The sequence below is a fragment of the Cicer arietinum genome, chromosome 2 (genome assembly GCF_000331145.2).
Source record: "Cicer arietinum cultivar CDC Frontier isolate Library 1 chromosome 2, Cicar.CDCFrontier_v2.0, whole genome shotgun sequence".
Taxonomy (NCBI): Eukaryota; Viridiplantae; Streptophyta; class Magnoliopsida; order Fabales; family Fabaceae; genus Cicer; species Cicer arietinum.
In genome coordinates, this window is record NC_021161.2 from 42,781,448 (window position 1) to 42,803,320 (window position 21,873).

The window sequence follows — 21,873 nt, forward strand, 5'->3', positions numbered from 1 at the left end:
CATGCATTCATCTTCAAATTTGGACAAAGATGAAAAAGGAAAAACCATTTTTGAAAAATAATATAGTGGAATTGTTGGTGCTTTATTATATTTGACCTAAATAATCACACTTAACTGCAGTAAAAACAATTATTAGATATCTTGTTTGTACTATTGAACTTGGCCGTTGGTATAACAAGGGTTCACATTTTGATTTTGTAGCTTATTGTGCTGAGGACAAAATTGAAAGAACAAGCACAAGTGACACATGCCAATTTCTTGAAGAAGCCCTCATAAGTTGGTTTTGCAGAAAACATAACACAATTACCGTGTCAACAACTAAAGTTAAATATGTCTCAACTGCAAATTGGTGCTCTCAAGTTCTATAGATCAAAAATCAACTTGAAGACTTTTTTGAAAGTTATTCAAATGTTGCAATTTATTATGATAATCAATTTGTCAAAAATCCTATTCAACATTCAAGATCAAAACATATTGAAATAAAACACCATTTCATTAGGTATCATGTTACAAGAAAGATGTTGAATTATTTTTTGTTCACACTAAAAATCAACTTGCTAACATTTTTACAAAACCCCTAGTTGAAGATCATTTTGACTTCATTAAAGAAAATAGAAAATGTTTCCTTTTGGCCTAACAATTCCTTGTTTACTGTGTAATTTATTTTTCTCTCTTGGTCTTTTAAAATGGTTCAAAAAGGTTTGAATTTTTTTTTTAAAAAAAACGAAAAAGATTAACTATTGGATAAAGCCAACGACTTTCTCCCATATAAAGTAGCAATGACGATTTACAAGGTTGTGGGGTTTGAATTGTAAATGTTCATATTTAAAAATTTCTGAAAAATCTAAAGATTTAACTCAAGAATAATCTTGGTTAAGAAAACAGAAAATGAAGAACGTTCTTGATTTTTTTTCCGGAAAACAAAGAACGTTCTTGGTTAGCTTAAAAATAGAAATTAAATTTATGTTTTAACTCAGTTAATTAATCAGACTTAATAAATAAAGAGATAAAAGAAAGAATATGACACAAAGATGTATCCTAGTTCACCCAACTTGAGCTACCTCCAGTCCTCACAAATGTGATATTTTCCACTAAGTATTCAAAACAAAGAATTTTCTCAGTTTTACAACACCTAGCTTAGATCAACCATGATAGCACTTGAACTTATGTTGTTTCCCTGAGCATTGGCCTTTCTTTTATAGGTGTTTTGGTGCATTTAATAATGTTCAAAAGAGATGTTGGTAGTGCTCTGTTAGTTTTGGCCAAAACCAATATATATGAATAAAAATATTCCAGCCTTTGAACACTTTATGAAATCTGTTTGACTGGGAGTTTTTTATTCGTTCTTGATCAGATTTCTCTTGTGTTTAATGATCCTTTATACTTCAGATATATTTATTGATGATTTAACTTCGATCTAGATATTTGATTATATCCAAAACAGTTTGGAGAATGATGATGAACTTATGTAGAAATATGGAGATTGATACTGAACTTTTGCAGAATCGTGGAGATTGACAATCAATTTGGGCTTTCAGTTATTGAACTTTCTAGAGATTGATGATCATTCTGGATGACTTCCTGATTTCTTGTACAGATCAAGATTGATTAACTTTCTTGAGAGTTAGGCTGGAGAACGTTCAAACTTGTTTTAACTTGCTTGATTCATGACCTTTTATCTTAGTGATTCGAATGCCTTCTTTGACTAGAATGGATCCTACTTGTTCCTTGCCAAGCACTGATAACCTTAGCATGAAATTCAGAGGCAAAATCTTCTTTGAACTAATGGTGATTGATTGATCTTGAGGTTGTGATGATCAATCTTAATCCAGGAGAACATTCTCTATTTTATCCAGAATGTTTTTGTTTCTTTATATGTTCAGTTTTTATTTGATTTCTTTGTTTTGCTTGATTCCTATCTTTGAATTAATTCACTCAAAAGCACAAGTTAAATTAACATAAAATTTTAGAATCGTAATTAATATTCTTTATTAACCTTTGTTTATTTTCATCAAAACTCTAATTTGAGAGTTTGTCTTAACAATATGCCCCTTTTTATGATGACAAACATGTTAATTTGGATTTTAATTATGATTCTAATTTTAATTTTGAAGAGCTAAAAAGCTCCCCTTCAATTGATGCAGTAAGTGATTTTGGCAGAAATTTAAAACATGCATATAATTTCAACATAAGTTGTTTTTTCATTAATTCATTGAAGATACAAAATATTAGTTTGCAGTAGCATTGTCAGAAGATCTTATATACAAAAAGGATTTCTATAGACAAAATAAAAACTAACTTAATTATCCCCATTTCTCATACAAAAAATAGGGAGCAAGAGTATCTAATTTGCAAATGATGGAGAAGATCCTTCTGAAGAAGAGGATTTTGCAGGGTTAGGGACTTGCAGAGGAGTGGGAGCATGATGAAATGGGGAAAAGGGAGTCCCAGTTTGGGAGCCAATTGTTTTGTCAACCAGTTGCATAACAAAGTGGTCTCCTGATCCTAACCATGATATCAGAGATGGAGGGTTCAATCATGCAAGGAGGAGTAGGGAGATGAGTGGAAGGTTGAGAAGTGACAACAGCTGCCGTGGTTGAGGGAATTGAGGAAATGGAGACTGATGGAAGAGTGGCAATAGAGGTTGCTACTCGAGTTAACGGATCAGATGATGTTGGTTGTCGTATGGATGGGATAAGGCTGTCTAGAAAGATTAAAAACTGACTTATTCCCAATATGGAAGATCTGGTTTTTTTGGGGGAAAGGAAAAGTGGAGACATGGTAATGATATGATTGTTGGGCAATAATGTACCAAAGTCATGTGGTGGAGAGTGTAGGATTTAGGAGTAGGAAAGGAAGTCAATGGATGATAGGTTGATGGTTGACGAAAAATGGAGAAAATTTGAGGAATGGGAAATTCTTCTAGAGAACGTTCTCGGTTTGGTGGAGAATGTTCTTGAGCAGGTTCATTCACTACTTCAATTGAGTGTTCAAGTGATTGTTGTGGTGAAACTAGGGCTGGTGTAGGAGCAACTATTCTCCTTGCTGAACGTTTTCTTTTTAGGGATGTTGGAAAGGAAGAAGTTTGGGGAGCAGGCTTTTCTGATGAAGTTTTCCTCATGCGGGAGACGTTTTTGGTGGAAAATTTTGAGATCTTGATGAGAGATTTTTCAGTTGTGGGTGGGATTTGAAAGTGCCTAAAGATTTTGGTTAAAATCATTCCATAAGGAATTGTATTTTTCTTATAATCGTTTGTGGCAGCAGATATCATATGATGGATGATGATGTGAGCGAGGTTGAGTCGCTTCCAGTTGAGGAGGTGGTAAATGATCAAAGCATCATTATCAGAGACATACTTATGACTTCCATAGTGAGGAAAAATGGTATGTTGACTCATGCTATTGAAGACCTTAGGAAGGGGTTTTAGATAAGTTGAAAGATAACAAGTAGACCATTCCTAAAACAGATCATAAATCACTTCAGTTTGATTTAGGTTCAGAGCATAATACCATTTGCTGCCAAAGATGGCAGGACCTTCTATTGGAAGTTTTAGTATGGAGGCTAGGATATCTGGTGTTAGCCTTATCTCGATCCCTTTAATGGTGGATACAATGAGAGATTTGTCAGAAAAGGTTGTGGCTTGACAATAGAAAGCCCGTACAACATTTGGATAAAAATACTCATAAGTTTGTAAAAAGAAAGTCCAGCCCAGAGCATCAGTGTGATGTTAGATAGCATTTCCATCCACGATGAGCTTGTCAAAAAGAAAGACTGTTCCAATTCTGATAGGGCATTAAGCCCATTTGTCTTTGAAGAGTTTGGAAACTTTGGAATGAATGGGAGGGGGATTGGTAAGTTTTGATTTTTTAGATGGAGGAGAAGGTTGTGGAGAAGATTATGAGGTTGAGGAAGAAGAACGTTATGGAGTGAGAGAATGTTTGGGTTTTGGTGAGGGAGAAGTTACATGAACTGCAGAACGCTCTTGATCTGGAGAACGTTCTGAGTTTGGTGATGTAGGGGTTTTATGGGTCGGGGAACATTGTGGAACAAGAGAACATTCTTGAGAAGGGGCCTTTGGTTTCCTTCTTTGTAGATTTTTGAGATTATTCTTGGCTAGGAATTGGGCAATGGTGACGGTGGTTTTGATTTTCATGGAGCATGGTGTTGGTTTGCTGGATTGAGAAGAAGATTGAGATGGTTTTTTGAAAGAGGAAAAAATTTCATTTATCAATCTCCTTTTTTGGTTTGGAGGAGTTGATTGAGAGGGCTCAAAGGAAAATGAATATTTGGATGTTGTGATGGGTTTTGTTGATTTTGTTGGGATGATTTATTTCTCTATTGGAGTTGTGTGAGGAGGTATGTCAGATGATTCATCTGTTTCAGAATCAAAGATGATGAAAAGCGGTGGTTTGGTGTTTGAAGCCTGAGGTTCCAATGCCTGCTTGTACACGCATAGAGCGTCTTTTTGCTGTTGTAGGGATTCGTAAATGTGGGGGAACTTGGGCGAGATTTGGAGGAGGGCATGTATATAAAGGTGGAAGGACATTGGATAGAGGATTTGGGTTAATGGGATTAGGGTTTATTTCTAGGGAAGATGAAATATAGTCTGAAAATATTGTATCAGAGGAAGTTGGTGGTGGAAAGGGTGAACGACTTATGGAGTTTGAAGATAGTGAAGATGAAGATGGTGAGTAGGGATATGCATTTTTGCGTGTTGATGTTTTAGTGTGTGCTATTGTTGTATTATGAGAAGGATTTTGTTGTTATTTTAGATGAAAGGTGTGAAGTGGTTCAGTTGAGGAGAAAGATGAAGGGTTTTGCAGTTTTTTCAGTTGAAGAATGTGAAGTGGTTCAGTTGTCAATCAAAATTTTGATGTTGAAGAGAAAAAGCAATGAAGAAAGTTTGGGGCAGGAAGGAGAAAGATGAAGGGTTTTGCAGTTTTTTCAGTTGAAGAATGTGAAGTGGTTCAGTTGTCAATCAAAATTTTGATGTTGAAGAGAAAAAGCAATGAAGAAAGTTTGGGGTAGGAATGCCTTAGACAGCGTGTCAGTGCTCTTTTGCAGACAAGGAGTCACATGCATTAAATGCCAAGATTTTCTTTTTCTGTTCAAGTGAGAAAGTGGTGTCACAAAGAGGAGAATGTTGGTTGAAAAACGGAGACTGATGCCTTGAAAATGGAGATTGATTATCGTTATCTATTTTTTGCATAAGCAGAATTTAACTAGAATTCTCTGGGTATTTCACAATTTGTAATTTTTCTTTGATCAAATTGAAACTAACCTCAACTAGAGGTTTTGTAAAAATGTCAGCAAGTTGATTTTGAGTATCAACAAAGATTAATTCAATATCTTTTTTGTTGACATGATCACGATTAAAATGATGTTTTATTTCAATGTGTTTTGATCTAGAGTACTTTATTGGATTTTTTGATAAATTTATTGTAGTAGTATCATCACAGTAAATTGGAATGCTTGAGTAACTTACAGAGAAGTCTTCAAGTTGATTTTTAATCCAAAGAACTTGTGAGGAACAATTTGCTGTTGAGACGTATTCCGCTTCAGTGGTTGATAAGGCTATTGTGTTTTGTTTTCTGCAAGACTGGCTTATCAGTGCTTCACCTAAGAACTGACATGCTCCACTTGTGCTTTTTCTTTCAATTTTATCTCCAGCTAGTCAGCGTCACAATAAGCTATAAGATCAAAATGAGAACTTTTTCTATACCAAAGGCCAAGATTAGTGATTCCAACAAGATATCTAAAAATTCGTTTTACGGTTGTTAAATGAGTTTTCTTTGGTGCTGATTGAAAGCTAGCACATAATGATTGTTTGATCTAGTGGATCAGGTACCAAGGTCCATACTTAATTTTTCTCAAATTGCAGTAGTTCTTCTTTCATGGCCTTAATCCAAGATTGATCAACTATGGCTTCTTTAATTGATTTTGGTTTACTTTGAGATATCATTGCCATATTTTTTTCATCATTCTTGAATGATTTTCTTGTTCGAATTCCACTAGTTGTGTCTCCAATGATTTGTGTTTGAGGATGATCTTCAATTGTTCTCCAGCTTTTTGGTGGAGAAATCTATGTTTCCTGCAGACAATTATGTTGTTGTAGACCAGTTTGAATTTTGTCTTTCTCATCCTTTTTACTCATATCCAAATCATCAAACTCATCAAATAATATATGCATACTAATTTCTACAACTTTAGTCCTTAGATTAAACACTCTATAGCCTTTAGAATTGGTTGAATAACCTAGGAAGATTGCTTTGTCTAATTTTGTATCAAATTTTCGAATAACATTGTTGTTCAAAATATAACAATAACATCCAAAAATGTGAAAATAAGAAATGTTTAGTTTTCTAACTTTCCACATTTCATATGGGGTTTTGTTGATGATTTTTCTCATGGATACACGGTTTAAAATATAACAAGAAGTGTTAATAACTTCAGCCCAAAAATATATTTTAACATTAGATTCTTCCATGATTGTTCTTTCCATTTCTTGTAATGTTCTATTTTTTCGTTCAACAACTTCATTTTGTTGTTGAGTTCTTGAACATGATAGATTATGAGAAATATCAAGTTCATCAAAGAAGGTTTTAAAAGAGGCATTTATGAATTCTCCTCCATGAACACTTCTTATAGGAATGATGTTGGATTCTTTTTTATTTTGTACCTGTTTGCAAAATATTTTAAATGCATCATCTTTTTGTTTTGAAAATAGTACCCAAGTGTATCTTGAGAAATCGTCAACAATAAGAAATCATATTTCATTCCTCCTAAACTTGTTGTTTTGATTGGCCCAAAGAGATCCATGTGAAGCAATTCAAGAGTTCTGTTTGTAGTTAAAAAATCTTTTGAATGAAAACTGCTATTGACTTGCTTCCCTTTTGCACAAGCTTCACATATTTTATCTGTATCAAAATTGAGTTTGGGTAATCCTCTAACAAGATCTAGTTTTGAGATTTTTTAAATTTTTTTCATACTTATATGTCCAACCCTTTTATGCCATATCCATTTATCTTTATTGATTGATATAAAACAGGATTCATCAAGTAGTTCTTCAAGATATAAGACATATAAATTTTTCTTTCAATTTCCAGAAAAAATAATTTCTCCAGTTTCAGTTTTTTTGATTTCACATACTATTGGTTTGAAGATAACTTCAACACTATTGTCACATAGTTGATTTATGCTTAGAAGATTTTGTTTCAAACCTTCAACATATTGAACATCGGTTATTTGAGCAGAGTTTGCCTTACCAATAGTTCCTTTACCTTTAATCTGAGCTTGATTGTTGTTTCCAAAAGTAATCAATCCTCCATCTTTCTGGATGAATGTCATGAAATAGTTTTTGTCTCTTGTCATGTGTCTAGAACAACCATTGTCCAAAAACCAAGGTTTTCTCTTTACATTTAGAAATCCAACCTGCATAAGATGTTATCTCAACCTTACGTACCCATTTTGTCTTGGGTCCTTGAGAGTTACTTTTAGAATTTTATTTCCTTTTAAGATAGCATATTGAATTTTCATGACCAATTTTGAGACAATGTGAACATTTTATTGTTGATCTTGGAATTGATTTTGTAATCTGGGTTTTAAAAGGTTTTAATCTTGATGTTGAAGCAGTTCCAGATCGTTCTCCTTTTTCCAGATTTTTTTGGAGAAAGTTCAGCTGTTGTTTAAGAACATTCTCCGTTTTGAAAACAGCCTGGCGAACATTCTCCTATTTGCAGATTTTTCAAAACTGGTTCAGCTTTTTTTGCATAACGATATTTCCCTTTAAAAATCCTTTTGCCTTCAATCTTTTCATCTTTTTTTTTTAATGTAGCAAGCAAATTCCAGATGTCCAAGTTTTTTATAATATGAGCATCTAATTTTACATTTTTCTTCCTTTCTTTCTGGAAAAAATTTTTTTTCATACATTTTGTTTTTTGAAACATTTCAGTGGCTTTAATAAAATTTAACAAGTCAATTTTAAGAAGTTCATTTTAAGTTTTAAGGAGAACGTTCTCCGTTTTCCTTGCAGAATTTTCTTGGCCTTTTTGACTTTCAAAATTTTGTTGTTGTGTCTCTTTTAGTTCTTGAATGATATTGTTGAGAACATTATTCCTAGCTTGAGCTTTTTCTTTTTCTTCTTTTTCTTTATGAAATTGTTCTTTCAAAGAACTACATTTTTGAATAAGAAGGTTTGAATCATTTAACAAGTTATCAAAAATTTTTTCCCATTTGTTCACATAATAACAAGGTTCAAAATTTGTTACCTCGTCTTCTTCTATTTTTTCCATTAAGCATATGTTGCCTTCCTCACCTTCTTCTATTTTTTATTCTTCTGAATCATCCCACGTTGCCATCATTGATTTCTTTTTAAAGGGAAATCGTTTTGGTGTTTTTTGTGTGAAGGGCATTCTGCTTTGTAATGTCCTAATTTATTACATCAAAAACATGTAACTTGGATCTTGTCCACTTTTATTTTGGGATTTTTGTTTTGAAATCCCTTTTTAATTTGATGTTGTCGCGGCCTAAAATTTTGAGTTTTCATCGAATTCAATGGAGTCGCCACCAAAATTCATTTTAAAATAGGGAAAATATTGGAAAACCCTTAAAAATATAAAAATGGTCTTTGAAACCAGATTTTGAGTTCGGGAGTCAATTATGCGTAGGGAAGGTATTAGCACCCTACGACATCCGTTAAAATAAACTTAAATTGTGCTTAAATTATATCAACTTAAATATATTTATTTCTCTTTATTATTAAATATGGGCATACATTATTTTTTTATAAATGTAATTTTTGAGATAAAAGTGTGTTAAAAAAAACAAGTAAAAAAAGTTTTTATTATTGTGCTTGACAAGAGTGTGATATTGCTCCTACGTATCTCCCGGTGCGATGGAGAAATCAAAGCTACGTAGTTCTTGGTAGAAAATGTGGATGTGTTGATTGCTTTTAAATAAATTGTATTTTGTTATAAAAAAAGTTAATTTTGACAAACATAAAAAAACTTGCTTGATTTGGATAATTATTTAAAAATATGAATTTTAAGACGATCGAATTGTACAACTCGTGTCTCAAAACTCAAGGAGTAAAAAGATGTCACATCTAATTAACCCATTTAAAAAATAGTTTTATTATCTTATTATTAAAATGAGCTTTTAAAACCCCCAAGCTGTATGACTTGTGTCGTAAATGCTCAAAGATTAAAAAGATGTCATGTCTAAATAACCACTTTAAACTAATTTTTGTATATTTATTAATTTAATTGTGAAGATGAGTTTTAGAACTAACAAATTGTCACAACTTGTGTTCTAATAACTCAAAGATTAAAAAGATGTTTAATTTGGATAATTATCTTAAAATATGAGTTTTAAGACGATCGAGTTGTACAACTCGTGTCTCAAAACTCAAAGAGTAAAAAATAAGATGTCACATCTAATTTAATACTCTTAAGAAATTTTATTATTTAATATTAAATTTCAAAGTAAAAAAAAAAATACAACAAATATTAATATCTCAAGAAAAAAAAAATACGTCATATCTAAGTAAAAAAATAAAAAGAGATAAAAATATAATAATTATTTTTTATATTAGAAATTGATTAATTATTCAAGCATATATTTTTAAAATAAAAGGCAATGATCAAACTAAAAAAAAGAAGTTGGACCTAAAAAAACGTATATGGGCTGCAAATAACCATGGCCCAATTTTGAAACCCTAATTTGTAAAGAAAACTCAGGCGGGAGGAAAACAAACCAAACAGAACCAAAAAGGATGAGCGGCGCATCCAGGAGAAAGAAAATGGCGGCCAAGACAAGCAAGGTTCGAGTCATATCCTTTCTAACTTTCTAATGCTTCTCAATCAAATCTATAACAATAATAAATTTCATTACTATGAAATGTAAATGAAAAAAAAACGAAAATACCTTAATCCTTCTTCAAATTGTTCCTCTATTTGTTCGGATAACAATGATAAAAAATTCGATTTTGATCTGTTTTAGTGTTTAAAATCGAACTCTCTTAAAAAAAAGAAGCTCTTTTCTCTATTTCAAAATTTAGAAACTCTCCCCTCTATTTCAGAATTTAGAACCTGTGTTTGTGTTTTTTCTTAGTTTCAAAACTTCAAACTCTATTTATAGACTAAAAGTAAATTAAAGTGGTGAATTCTTCTGTTTATTAGATAAAATCAGGTTCTAGATTTTGCAGTGTTTGTTGCAAAATACATATTTTGAGTGTAGACCTTATAAAGAAGGTTATACAAGTAATACCTTTATTAGTATATGTCATATAGAATGAATCAATTAACTGGTTTCTAATATGTTGTTTGCTTAAATACAGATAATATAAAGCAAAGTTATGACAGATGCTGGGAATGCAAATAATATAAAGGAGGGTTTGCAAAAGCTTTTGCACAAAGTCAAGCAGATAAAATGATGTAGAATGGAAGATGAAGGTGAAGTTGAGTGTTGGCAGGGTGGAATGGATTGGTGTATTGGGTACTGATGTATTGCCATGCCAAATCAGAAACACTTTGAATTGTTTTTACTGTAATTCAATTTTTTTTATTTTATGTAAAAATAAAAGATGTTTAGATTTTTGATGACAAAATTGAGGTACTACAGATGTCTTCTTCTCATCATTCTCTATATCCTTCTGGTGAGAAGAGCAATTTCTTCATCAGTATATTCTTGTTCAGTTTCTTCTGGTTCTTCCTTTGTTTGTATTGTGATGCGCTTTCTTGAGATGCCTTTAGTTCTATTGCCTTTCCTTTCTTGACTGGTTTGTCTTCTTGCAGCAATACTTCATATGCTCTTAAAGTTCCAATTAATTCTTCCAGGGGAAGTGTGAAATAACAACATCAATTTACAAGAAAGGGGGGTTTGAATTGTAAATGCACCTTTTAAAAATTCCTGTTAAAAACTTTATAAAATAACTCAAGATTGATCTTGGTTGTGAAAACAGAAAACGGAGGACATTCATGGTTTTAACCAGAAAATGGAGAATGTTCTTGGTTAGTTAAAATTAGTAATTATGTTTAAGTTTTTAACCTGTTAATCAATCAAACTAAAAGTTAGATAAGGAAAGAGATACCACACAACGGTATTATTATTATTAAAATAACTTTAAATTATTTTATAGGACAAAATTGAGGTACTACAGCTGCCCCTATTTAATTATCGTGGTAAAAAATAATTAAATATAAAAATCTAAATTTTGTACAAAGTAATGTAGGAGAAAATAAAAAATAATTTGAATTGTAAAAAAATTGATGATTTAAAAAAAACGAAAGCATGTAAAAGAAGTATGTAAAAGAAGTTGGTGATTGCCAAAAATAAATAAAAATTAAAAAATGATCGTCTTCGGAGTGTTTATCGATGCGTTGATCGACATGAATAAAGTGATGATCGTCTTCGGATTGATTATCGATGCGTAGATCGACATCGTCTTCGGATTGATTACCGATGCGTAGATCAACATAAAATAAAGTGATGATCGTCTCCGGATTGATTACCGATGCGTTGATCGACATAAAATGATTGATTACCGATGCGTTGATCGACATAAAATAAAGTGATCGGATATATGACCGTCTTCGGGTTGGTTACCGATGCGTTGATCGATTGATATAAATAAAATGATGACTAAACCAAACATTAGTTTAAAATTTAGAATGTAAATAAAATGAGATAAATTGGTTCTATTTTTATTTTTAAAAGGAAGCATGTATGTGGTAATGCAAAAGTAAAATGAATAATGTGATACAAAAGTTGTTGAATATAAATAAAATATACACATAAGATATGCATGATTAACTCATTATGCATGATATAAGGAGTTGTTGAGGATATGTAAAATATGAGTGAAGAGGCATAAATCATGTGTGAGTATTTGAAAGAAAAAAAATGTAGGATGCATGCAATGAAGATAAATTCCTTTATATTTATTTATTTTATTATCTTTTAGTTTCCCCAATCCTTATGCGACTTTATACACTTATAAGATTCAAAGGATCAACGACTCTTGGGTAATCACTTTTTTGAGGTCAATCAAATGCGCATTATTTAAAATGCTTACCCTTCATTTTTTATACACCCAATATCTCACGTTCCCGTGTATATATTTTCAAGCGTCAAAATATTTAAGATATTTTTTTTTATATTTTCATATATTTCAAATTCTCATATTTATTATCATAAAATAACATTTTTTAAAAACGCTAGAACAAACAACAATGAGACTAAATTTGTTTAGAAAGAGTCGTTACATTAAAAGCAGAACAATTGAGGCAGGGGTTACAATGTGGGGACGAGTATGTTTAATTTAAGTGGAGACATAACAAACGTAGTCATTCTTGTAATTTAAGAATCCTCATAATCAGCTTCCAAAAATAATAATTGCCCCAGTTTGAAGTGCTTGATTTTTTATTTTTTTTATTTTTATTTTTTTATTTTTATCCCTATCTTTTGCATGGACTACTCTTCCAAGTTTCCAATCCATCGGGATGCTCTAATTTTTGCCTAGGTTGCCTTTTCAGGTTTTCAACCTAGCGAGCCCAATTTTTATATATTTTTTTTAAGCATAATATTTCTTGACTGCATCTGAGTTTATTGGAAGTGGAAGCTCATCTCCATCCATTTCTGCGAGTATCATAGCTCCCTCATAGAAAGCTTTTTTCACAACATATGGTCCTTCGTAGTTCGGAGTCCACTTTCCCCGAGAATCCTTTTTTATGGGCAATATTTTCTTCAACACTAATTCTCCTTCTCGAAACTCTCGAGGACGGACTTTTTTCTCGTAAGCTTTTTTGAGTCTTTTCTGATATAGCCGACCATGACACAAAGCTATCATTCTTTTTTCTTCTATGAGATTTAATTGGTCATATCGTGATTGAACCCACTCCGCCTCTTCTAGTTTTGTTTCCATCAGGACTTTGATCGAGGGAATTTCAACTTCGATGGGAAGTACTGCTTCCATTCCATACACCAATGAGAAAGGAGTTGCCCCTGTTGAGGTACGAACAGAGGTTCTATAGCCATGTAATGCAAAGGGAAGCATTTCATGCCAATCCTTATACGTCTCCACCATCTTTTGTATGATCTTCTTGATATTCTTATTTGCTGCTTCTACAGCTCCATTCATTTTCGGACGATATGGCGAAGAATTATGGTGCTGAATTTTGAAACTATCACACAACTCTTTCATCATTTTGTTATTCAAATTAGTCGCGTTATCAGTGATTATCTTGTTTGGTAAGCCATATCGACAAATCAATTCTCTTTTGATGAATTTGACAACCACACTTCTGGTCACATTGGCATAAGAAGCTGCTTCAACCCATTTTGTGAAGTAATCAATAGCTACCAAGATAAACCGGTGACCATTGGAAGCTTTTGGCTCGATGAGTCCAATAACATCCATTCCCCACATTGAAAATGGCCATGGTGATGTTAAAACATTCAAAGAGGTGGGCGGTACATGTACTTTATCAGCATATATTTGACATTTATGACATTTCTTTACATAATTAAAGCAATCAGATTCCATTGTCAGCCAATAATAGCCAGCCCTCAAGATTTTTCTTGCCATTGCGTGTCCATTTGCATGAGTTCCAAAAGAACCTTCGTGAACCTCTTGAATGATCTTTTCTGCTTCTGCTTTATCCAAACATCTGAGGAGAACCATATTATGATTCCTCTTATAAAGCACATCACCATTTAAGAAGAAGTTCATTGACAACCTCCTCAAAACCCTCTTGTCGTTCTCTGAAATACCTGATGGATATTCCCTATTCTTAACATAGGATTTGATATCATAAAACCATGGTTTGCTATCAAGCTCTTCTTCTATTGATAAGCAATATGCAGGTTTATCTCTTTGTTGAATCTTTATGACCGGCACGTCTTGATTAGTGGTTATTTTGAACATTGACGACAAAGTGGCCAATGCGTCAGCTAACTGGTTTTCTTCTCGAGGGATATGGTTGAAAGTAATCTTCTCAAAGTGTTCTGTCAATTCTTTGATATGGGTGTGATACGGAATCAATTTAGAATCTCGTGTTTCCCACTCTCCTTTCGTCTGATGGATGACCAACAATGAATCTCCATATACCTCAAGAAATTTTACATTTGATTCAATAGCTGCTTTAATTCCCATAACACATGCTTCATATTCTGCAATATTGTTTGTACAATCAAAACACAATCTAGCCGTAAATGGAGTGAACTGGTTCTCTGGAGAAATCAAAATGGCTCCAATTCCATGCCCTAACGCATTAGAGGCACCAACAAACACCAACCTCCATTTTTCTTTATCAGATGATTCAATCTCTTCAACTAAAGTCATTATGTCTTCGTTGGGGAATTCACACTGCATTGATTGATAATCTTCTACCGGTTGTTGGGATAAGTATTCTGCTAATGCGCTTCCTTTGATAGATTTTTGTCTAACATATACCAAATCGTATTCTGATAACAACATCTGCCAACGGGCGATCCTTCCAGTAAGAGCAGGTTTCTTAAAGATGTATTTAATTGGGTCCATTTTAGACACCAACCAAGTTGTATGACATAACATATAATGCCTTAACCGGCGAGCAGCCCATGCCAATGCGCAACATGTTCGTTCAAGCAGTGAATATCTTGTTTCACAACTGGTGAGCTTTTTGCTCAAATAATAAATAGCATGTTCTTTCCTACCAGATTCATCATGTTGCCCCAGTACGCAGCCCATTGACTCGTCAAGTACTGTTAAGTACATAATAAGTGGTTTCCCGTGAACAGGAGGCACTAGGATGGGAGGTTTTGATAAGTACTGCTTAATCTTTTCGAAAGCTTTTTGACAATTCTCATTCCATTCAACCTTTTGGTCTTTGCGCAACAATTTGAAAATCGGCTCGCATGTAGCAGTGAGATGCAATATAAACCTTGCAATGTAATTCAATCTACCCAAAAAGCCACGAACTTCTTTTTTCGTGCGTGGAGCCGGCACTTCTTGTATTGCTCTTACTTTATCTGGGTCCACCTCTATCCCTTTTTGACTAACGATAAACCCAAGTAATTTGCCTGATCTTACACCAAATGTGCATTTAGCAGGGTTTAAACGAAGTTTGAACTTCCTTAGTCGCTCAAATAACTTTTGAAGGTTAACAACATGGTCTTCTTCAGTTCGAGATTTTGCGATCATATCATCCACGTAAACCTCTATTTCCTTATGCATCATGTCATGAAACAAGGTTACCATTGCTCTTTGATAGGTTGCCCCGGCATTCTTCAATCCAAATGGCATCACTTTATAGCAGAAAGTCCCCCATTGTGTGATGAACGTAGTTTTTTCCATATCTTCGGGAGCCATCTTGATTTGATTGTACCCTGAGAAACCATCCATGAAGGAGAAAAGAGAGTATTGAGCAGTGCTATCCACTAGGACATCAATATGAGGTAGAGGAAAATCATCTTTAGGACTAGCTTTATTTAAATCCCGATAATCAACGCACATTCGAACCTTTCCATCTTTCTTTGGAACTGGTACAATATTAGCCACCCATTGAGGATATTTTGCTACTGCTAAGAAACCAGCATCAAATTGCTTCTTGACCTCTTCTCTAATTTTAAGCGACATATCAGGTCTCATCATCACCATGATCCTCTTCCGCAACAGCCACCTGATCAGCATATATTATTCCGGCGCTTTGAAAATTTTGACGAATGTCACAAATAGGAATCTTCTGTGAATTCGGTATCCAGTTTTCTCGACGAGTCACCTTGTTTTCTCTTTTTTCCTTCGCAGCCTTTTCTTCATCAGCTTGAGTAGGTACATATCCCAACCCGTACCTATTGTTCTTTTCTGGTATTTCTATCAACTTCCCCAAATTGAGAAAAACTCCTCCTTCTAACATGGATTTGGTAGACTTCAATGATATGGTAGATTGTTTTGGTTCTTTTAAACGATATCCTTCACCCATGAAGACAACATTGGCAATTTCTAATGCTTGAAAGAAAGTCTCTATGGCTTCCTCCGTGTCTTCAATGTAGCCTGTAGAAGATAAATGACTTACTATCATATCTTCTTCCCCATATATTATTACCAGCTTATTGTTCACTGTAAACTTTAGCTTTTGATGGAGAGTGGATGTCACTGCTCCAGCAGCATGAATCCATGGTCTCCCTAAAAGACAACTGTACGCCGGTTTAATATCCATTACTTGGAAGGTTATCCCAAAGATGTGGGGTCCGATTTGAATTGGCAGGTCAATCTCACCAATCACTTGTCTTCTAGATCCATCAAACGCTTTCACCACCAAAGCACTAGGCTTCAAACAGGCTCCCTCAACAAATAGCTTTGACAGTGTTGATTTAGGCATGACATTTAATGATGAACCATTATCTACTAGCACTCGTGCAAGAATGTGATCGTGACACCTCATAGAGATGTGCAGTGCCTTATTATGCTCTGTCCCTTCAGCTGGTAATTCATTATCACTAAAACTCAGGCAACTACTAGCAGTGATGTTACCGACAACTCCATCAAACTGATCGACAGTGATATCGTGAGTAACATGGGCTTCGTTTAGAACTTTCATCAGTGCCCTTCTATGTGCTTCAGAATTCAATAACAAGGAGAGAACTGATATCTTGGAAGGGGTCTGATTTAGCTGATCCACCACCTTATATTCACTTTGCTTGACAAACTTCAAAAATTCACTAGCTTCTTCTTCAGACACCGTCTTTTTACTGATCTCTTGTCCTTTTATGGTATGATACATATCTTCTTTTCCTTTTTCTCCATTAACCTCTTTTTTCCTAAGTTGCTCAGGAGTGTATATACGACCACTCCGAGTCATTCCACCAATCCCTGAGATGTTAGTGACCTCAGTTCCTTTAGGTTCACAACCATCACTTGGTTGATGATCTGCCAAGTGGGATGTGACTTCGTATTTCCACGGTACTGCCTTGGTATTTCCATAAGGAAACGGGATTGGTGTTTGGACAATTATTGCATTTGGCTTGTTATGAGTTGACTTCTTGCTATGAGTTGACTTAAGATTCTCTTTTTTGTAAATAATTTCCAATGGTTTTGGGAAAGATATATTATTTTCCACACACGACCCCATGGTGAACACATGACCATCTACTGCATATTGGTCTATCCCATCTTCAATGAAATTCACAGAGGCGTTCCCGTGACCTGGCAAAGGATTGCTCCCTATGTTGGGATTGTCCTCCTTGAAGGTAAGCCATTTTGCATTAATCAATTCTTGCACTTTAGATTTTAGGGCTTGACAATCTTCAATGGAATGCCCAACGGCTCCTGCATGATATTCACATTTGGCATTTGGATTATACCATTTTGGAAATGGTGGTTCAAGAGGTTTCATTGGTCTTATGACTACGGCAACAATTGCTATATGTGACGGGAAATGGATCAAAAACGAGTTATCCTTTTTTCTCGATTGACAGGTGGTCTGTAGTGATTTGAGATTGGGTATTGATTTTGTGGGGAAAATGCGGTAGGTGGTGGTTGATAAAAAGGTGGTCTTGAAGGGTGATATTGCGAGTATGAAGCTTGTGTGATTGCGGCCACATATGGATAAGGGATGTAAGGAGTTTGTGGTATCGGGGGTTGGAAATTTGGGGGTCGATAAGAATTGATGGGCGGAAAATAAGAGACTCTGGGGTTTACCATTACAACGTTAGCGTCTCCTTCTTTCTTTTTTGTGAACTCCTGCATGATATTCACATTTGGCATTTGGATTATACCATTTTGGAAATGGTGGTTCAAGAGGTTTCATTGGTCTTATGACTACCATTGAATTTTGAAGTAAATGGGGCAACAATTGGCTATACGTGACGGGAATTGGATCAAAACGAGTTATCCTTTTTTCTCGATTGACAGGTGGTCTGTAGTGATTTGAGCTTGGGTATTGATTTTGTGGGGAAAATGCGGTAGGTGGTGGTTGATAAAAAGGTGGTCTTGAAGGGTGATATTGAGGGAATGAAGCTTGTGTGGTTGCGGCCACATATGGATAAGGGGTGTAAGGATTTTGTGGTATCGGGGGCTGGAAAATTGGGGGTCGATAAGAATTGATGGGTGGAAAATAAGAGATTCTGGGGTTTACCATTACAGCGTTAGTGTCTCCTTCTTTCTTTTTTGTGAATGTCGTCTGGGGTCGTTTCACGCTAGTTGCCGCACATACAATCTTGCCACTCCTCATCCCACTTTCTATCCTTTCTCCTATCATGACAAGGTCAGAAAAGTTTGATGACATACTCCCAATCATCTTGTCATAAAAAGGCGACTGGAGAGTATCCATAAACATACCAACCATTTCGCTTTCAGATAATGGGGGTTCTACTTGTGAGGCCACTTCCCTCCACCGTTGTGCGTATTCTTTGAAATCTTCGTTGTCCTTTTTCAGTGAATTTTGCAATTGCATCCTATCAGGGGCCATGTCAACGTTGTACCTGTATTGCTTCAAAAAGGCATCAGCTAGGTCCTTCCATGAACGAATTTGATTTCGCTCAAGATGCATATACCAACTTAACGATGCCCCACTCAAACTGTCTTGGAAGAAGTGAATGAGAAGTTTATCGTTATGAGCATGAGATGCCATTTTTCTGCAATACATAGTTAGATGATTTTTAGGACATGTGTTGCCCTTGTATTTTTCAAAGTCAGGAACCTTGAATTTGGGAGGGATAGTCACATCAGAAACCAAACACATATCGAAAGCTTCAAGGCCATAAACATTATACCCCTCAATCGCTTTTATTCGCTCTTCCAAGACATGGAATTTTTCATCTGATTGTGTATCATCCCCAATATGAGGTTGATGCCAATTTCCATTAGTATCGAAACAGGGTACTTGGGGTGGAATATATGGAATATTTTCTGAGGGTTGAGTGTTTTGGGGTGGCAGATAGCCCAGAGGAGATGGAATTTGTGATTGGTTTGGGTTTTGGGGGTTGACGACTAAAGGTGGAGTATAACTGGGTGGAAGACCATACATAGGAAATTGTATAGTTGTTGTACGAGGTTGCTGGGTAGTCGGGGTAAAGCCTGGTGGGTGAGAATGAGTGGTTTGGTGTTCTTCATTTGCAGCCGGAGGATTCTCATCAGTATTCCCCTTCCTTGACAAAGCTTGCAGCCGGAGGATTCTCATCAGTATTCCCCTTCCTTGCTCATCACCTCTTGATTTTGCTCAAGTTCTTCCATGATCTTCGAGTTTGCACGAGTCCGATAAGAGTGTCGGGGAAACAGCTTTATTGATTTTTTCTGTGTTTTTTTTTAAATAAAAAAAAAATATTATGAGTATGCATTAAACATGAATGGAATGAAAATGCAATTATTTTTTATTTTTTTGGATGTTGGGGAATCATAAGTCTTGCACGAATTATTAATGAAAGAAGAATATGGGAATCGATAAACAAAATAGCAAATCCTTCATGAATGAGAAAAAAGTATATTACATTTAAATTAAAAAGCTATTGTATTTCAATCATCTTTTTCAAGAGGACAACCAATCTTCTCCTCCAATTCTTCTACTAAATATTTGCAATATTCGACGAACTTGTAGACTTTGATTGGAGTGTTGAGTGGATGCATTACTGCATCAATCTCTCTTAAATGTTTTGGAATTTTTATGATTGCCTGATTTGCTAGCATTGCCAATTTCGAAAAGCAATCTTTCCAATGCTTGCCTTTATCTTCCAATTCTTTATAAATCTCTTGGTTCTTCAATTGCCCAAGCAACACCATGAAACGCTCCTCCCAGTATATGGTTTCATCCTTCAAGTCATTGTAGATTTTTTCTTGATAATCAATGTAATTCTTCAACTCACTAGAAGCTTCCATTTCTGCTTTTAGTGCATCTTGGTGTTTTGAGAGTAATTCTTCGATTTCTTCCTTCTGTTGCCTCTCATTCCTTACTTGATTCTCATATTGATCTACCATTTCTTTCAGTTGTTTCTTTAAATCTTCAAACTCATTTTTTATGTTCTTCTCAGAGTTTGCTGATTTTGTCCACAATTGCTTCCACATATAGGCTTCTTCAATAGTTGTATTCCTTTCTTGCCTTCGCACATCTAACTCTTCATTTGCGCCTCTTAAACAATCTTGTATGTCAATTTTATTTCCTTTTTCAACTTTCAACCTCTTGTTGCTTCTCTCGATAAACTGACTCTTACAAGTGTTTTCTGATCTTAAGTTGTCGTTCTCTTGGGAGACTTTTTCTAACCTCGCTTGTAGCTCTTTTTTCTCTTCTTCAAATTTTAGCAATGATGCTTTGAGTTCTTCTATCTTTTCATTGGCAACAAGAATAGGTTCGGGCATTTCCTGATCATTTGAGGGTGTACTGTGGAAAGGCAGCTTAATTTCTTGGACTCTTTTCTTTACCCATTGTTGATATGGTTCTTTTGTGCTGCAACTTCTACATCCGAGTATTTTTCCTTTTCTAATGATCAACTCCCAAACTCGACTTATCCTTCTCAACATTGGTGGGTCTACTATACCCGTATTGTGCAAAACAAAAGCCTCCAATGACTTATCATCTGGTTTATCCAACATGGGGTAGCCGAGTTGTCTCAGAGCTATCATTGGATTGTAATTAATACATCCTTTCGTTCCCATGAGAGGTACATTTGGAAAATCTCCGCATCGGCATATTACCTCTTCCACCTCTTGTTCTCTATAGTACCATGAAATTTTATCTCCAGTAAGGCTAGCTATACTCTGAGCCCATTCACGATTGCTCTTGACCCCAACATGATACCCTTTCTTGAACATGTGAGACACAAACCAAGTATACAGCACTGGAACACAACATAAAATTGTTCCCCCTTTCTTCTCGTGTCGCATATGCATAGAGTAGTATACATCAGCAAGAACCGCAGGAACTGGGTTTTGTTTATGTTTGTTAAAAGCTAAGAATACATTTATGGCAGCAAAATCTACAAAGTTATCAAGGTTTGGGAATATAACAATACCGTAGATAATGAGGGCCAAAACATCTATAAAAGTACTCCATTCTTTTTTATCGGCTAAATCTTGGCACTTTTGCTCTAGATATTTTCTTGAAAACCCATGAATAGCCCCTTTTTCCTCTTTTGTACTTGCCAACTCTCTTATGTCGATTTTCAACACTTCAGCAATTGTGTCCAACTTCGGTGGTTGCCCAGTATATCGATAAGGATTTCCTCTTTCTAGGGAGTAACCCAATATTTTCTCAAATTCCTCTAATGTCGGGGCCAACTGAAAGTCTTGGAAGGTGAAACATCTTAAGAGAGGATCGTAATACTGAGCCAATGCTGTGAGGGCCCCTGTTTGCACATTCACTGCCAAGAGATTTAGAATTTTCCCATATTTGTGAACGAAACTCTCACGTTGTATAGTTTTCATCTGGCTGCTGATGTCTTTTAAACTCTTCAAATCAGGTTGCTTAAACTTTAAAAGTAAAGTTTTTCTTTTTTCTGATCCCATTGTCCACTTAAATAACACGTGACTACAGTTTGTATGATTCCCCAAAAATCCTGAAAATTTATGCAAAATGCTATTATGTTTTATTTTTCCTTAGAAAGAGAGAAAAAAAAAATGTCATGACATATGAATGAAACTAATATATATTTATAATGTCTTGAATATATGAGATAATTTTTTTGGTTTTAATAGATATTCTTTCAATGAAAGGATCTATTGGCTTATGTAGTGAAACTCTCACAAGGGAGGCTCTATGGTTCTAAACACGGTTCCTAGAGCCAATAATCCTATTTTAGAATATTGTCAACAACAATAGGTAAACTATTTGAAGTGACAATAACCTCAATAGGATCAAACTCTAGGTGAGATCTTCATGCTAACCAAACAGGATGTACATCCAGAAG

At 34.8% G+C, this 21,873-nt stretch overlaps 1 protein-coding gene across 1 annotated transcript; it reads right to left on the bottom strand.

Annotated features, from left to right (window-relative positions):
* Positions 1-12,571: 12,571 nt before the first annotated feature.
* Positions 12,572-19,004, bottom strand: LOC140919449 (uncharacterized). Its single transcript, XM_073365467.1, is given in 4 exon segments — positions 12,572-15,623; positions 15,625-17,022; positions 17,104-17,219; positions 17,724-19,004. Coding segments are annotated over 4 exon segments (5,847 nt in total).
* Between the last annotated feature and the right edge of the window lie 2,869 nt (positions 19,005-21,873).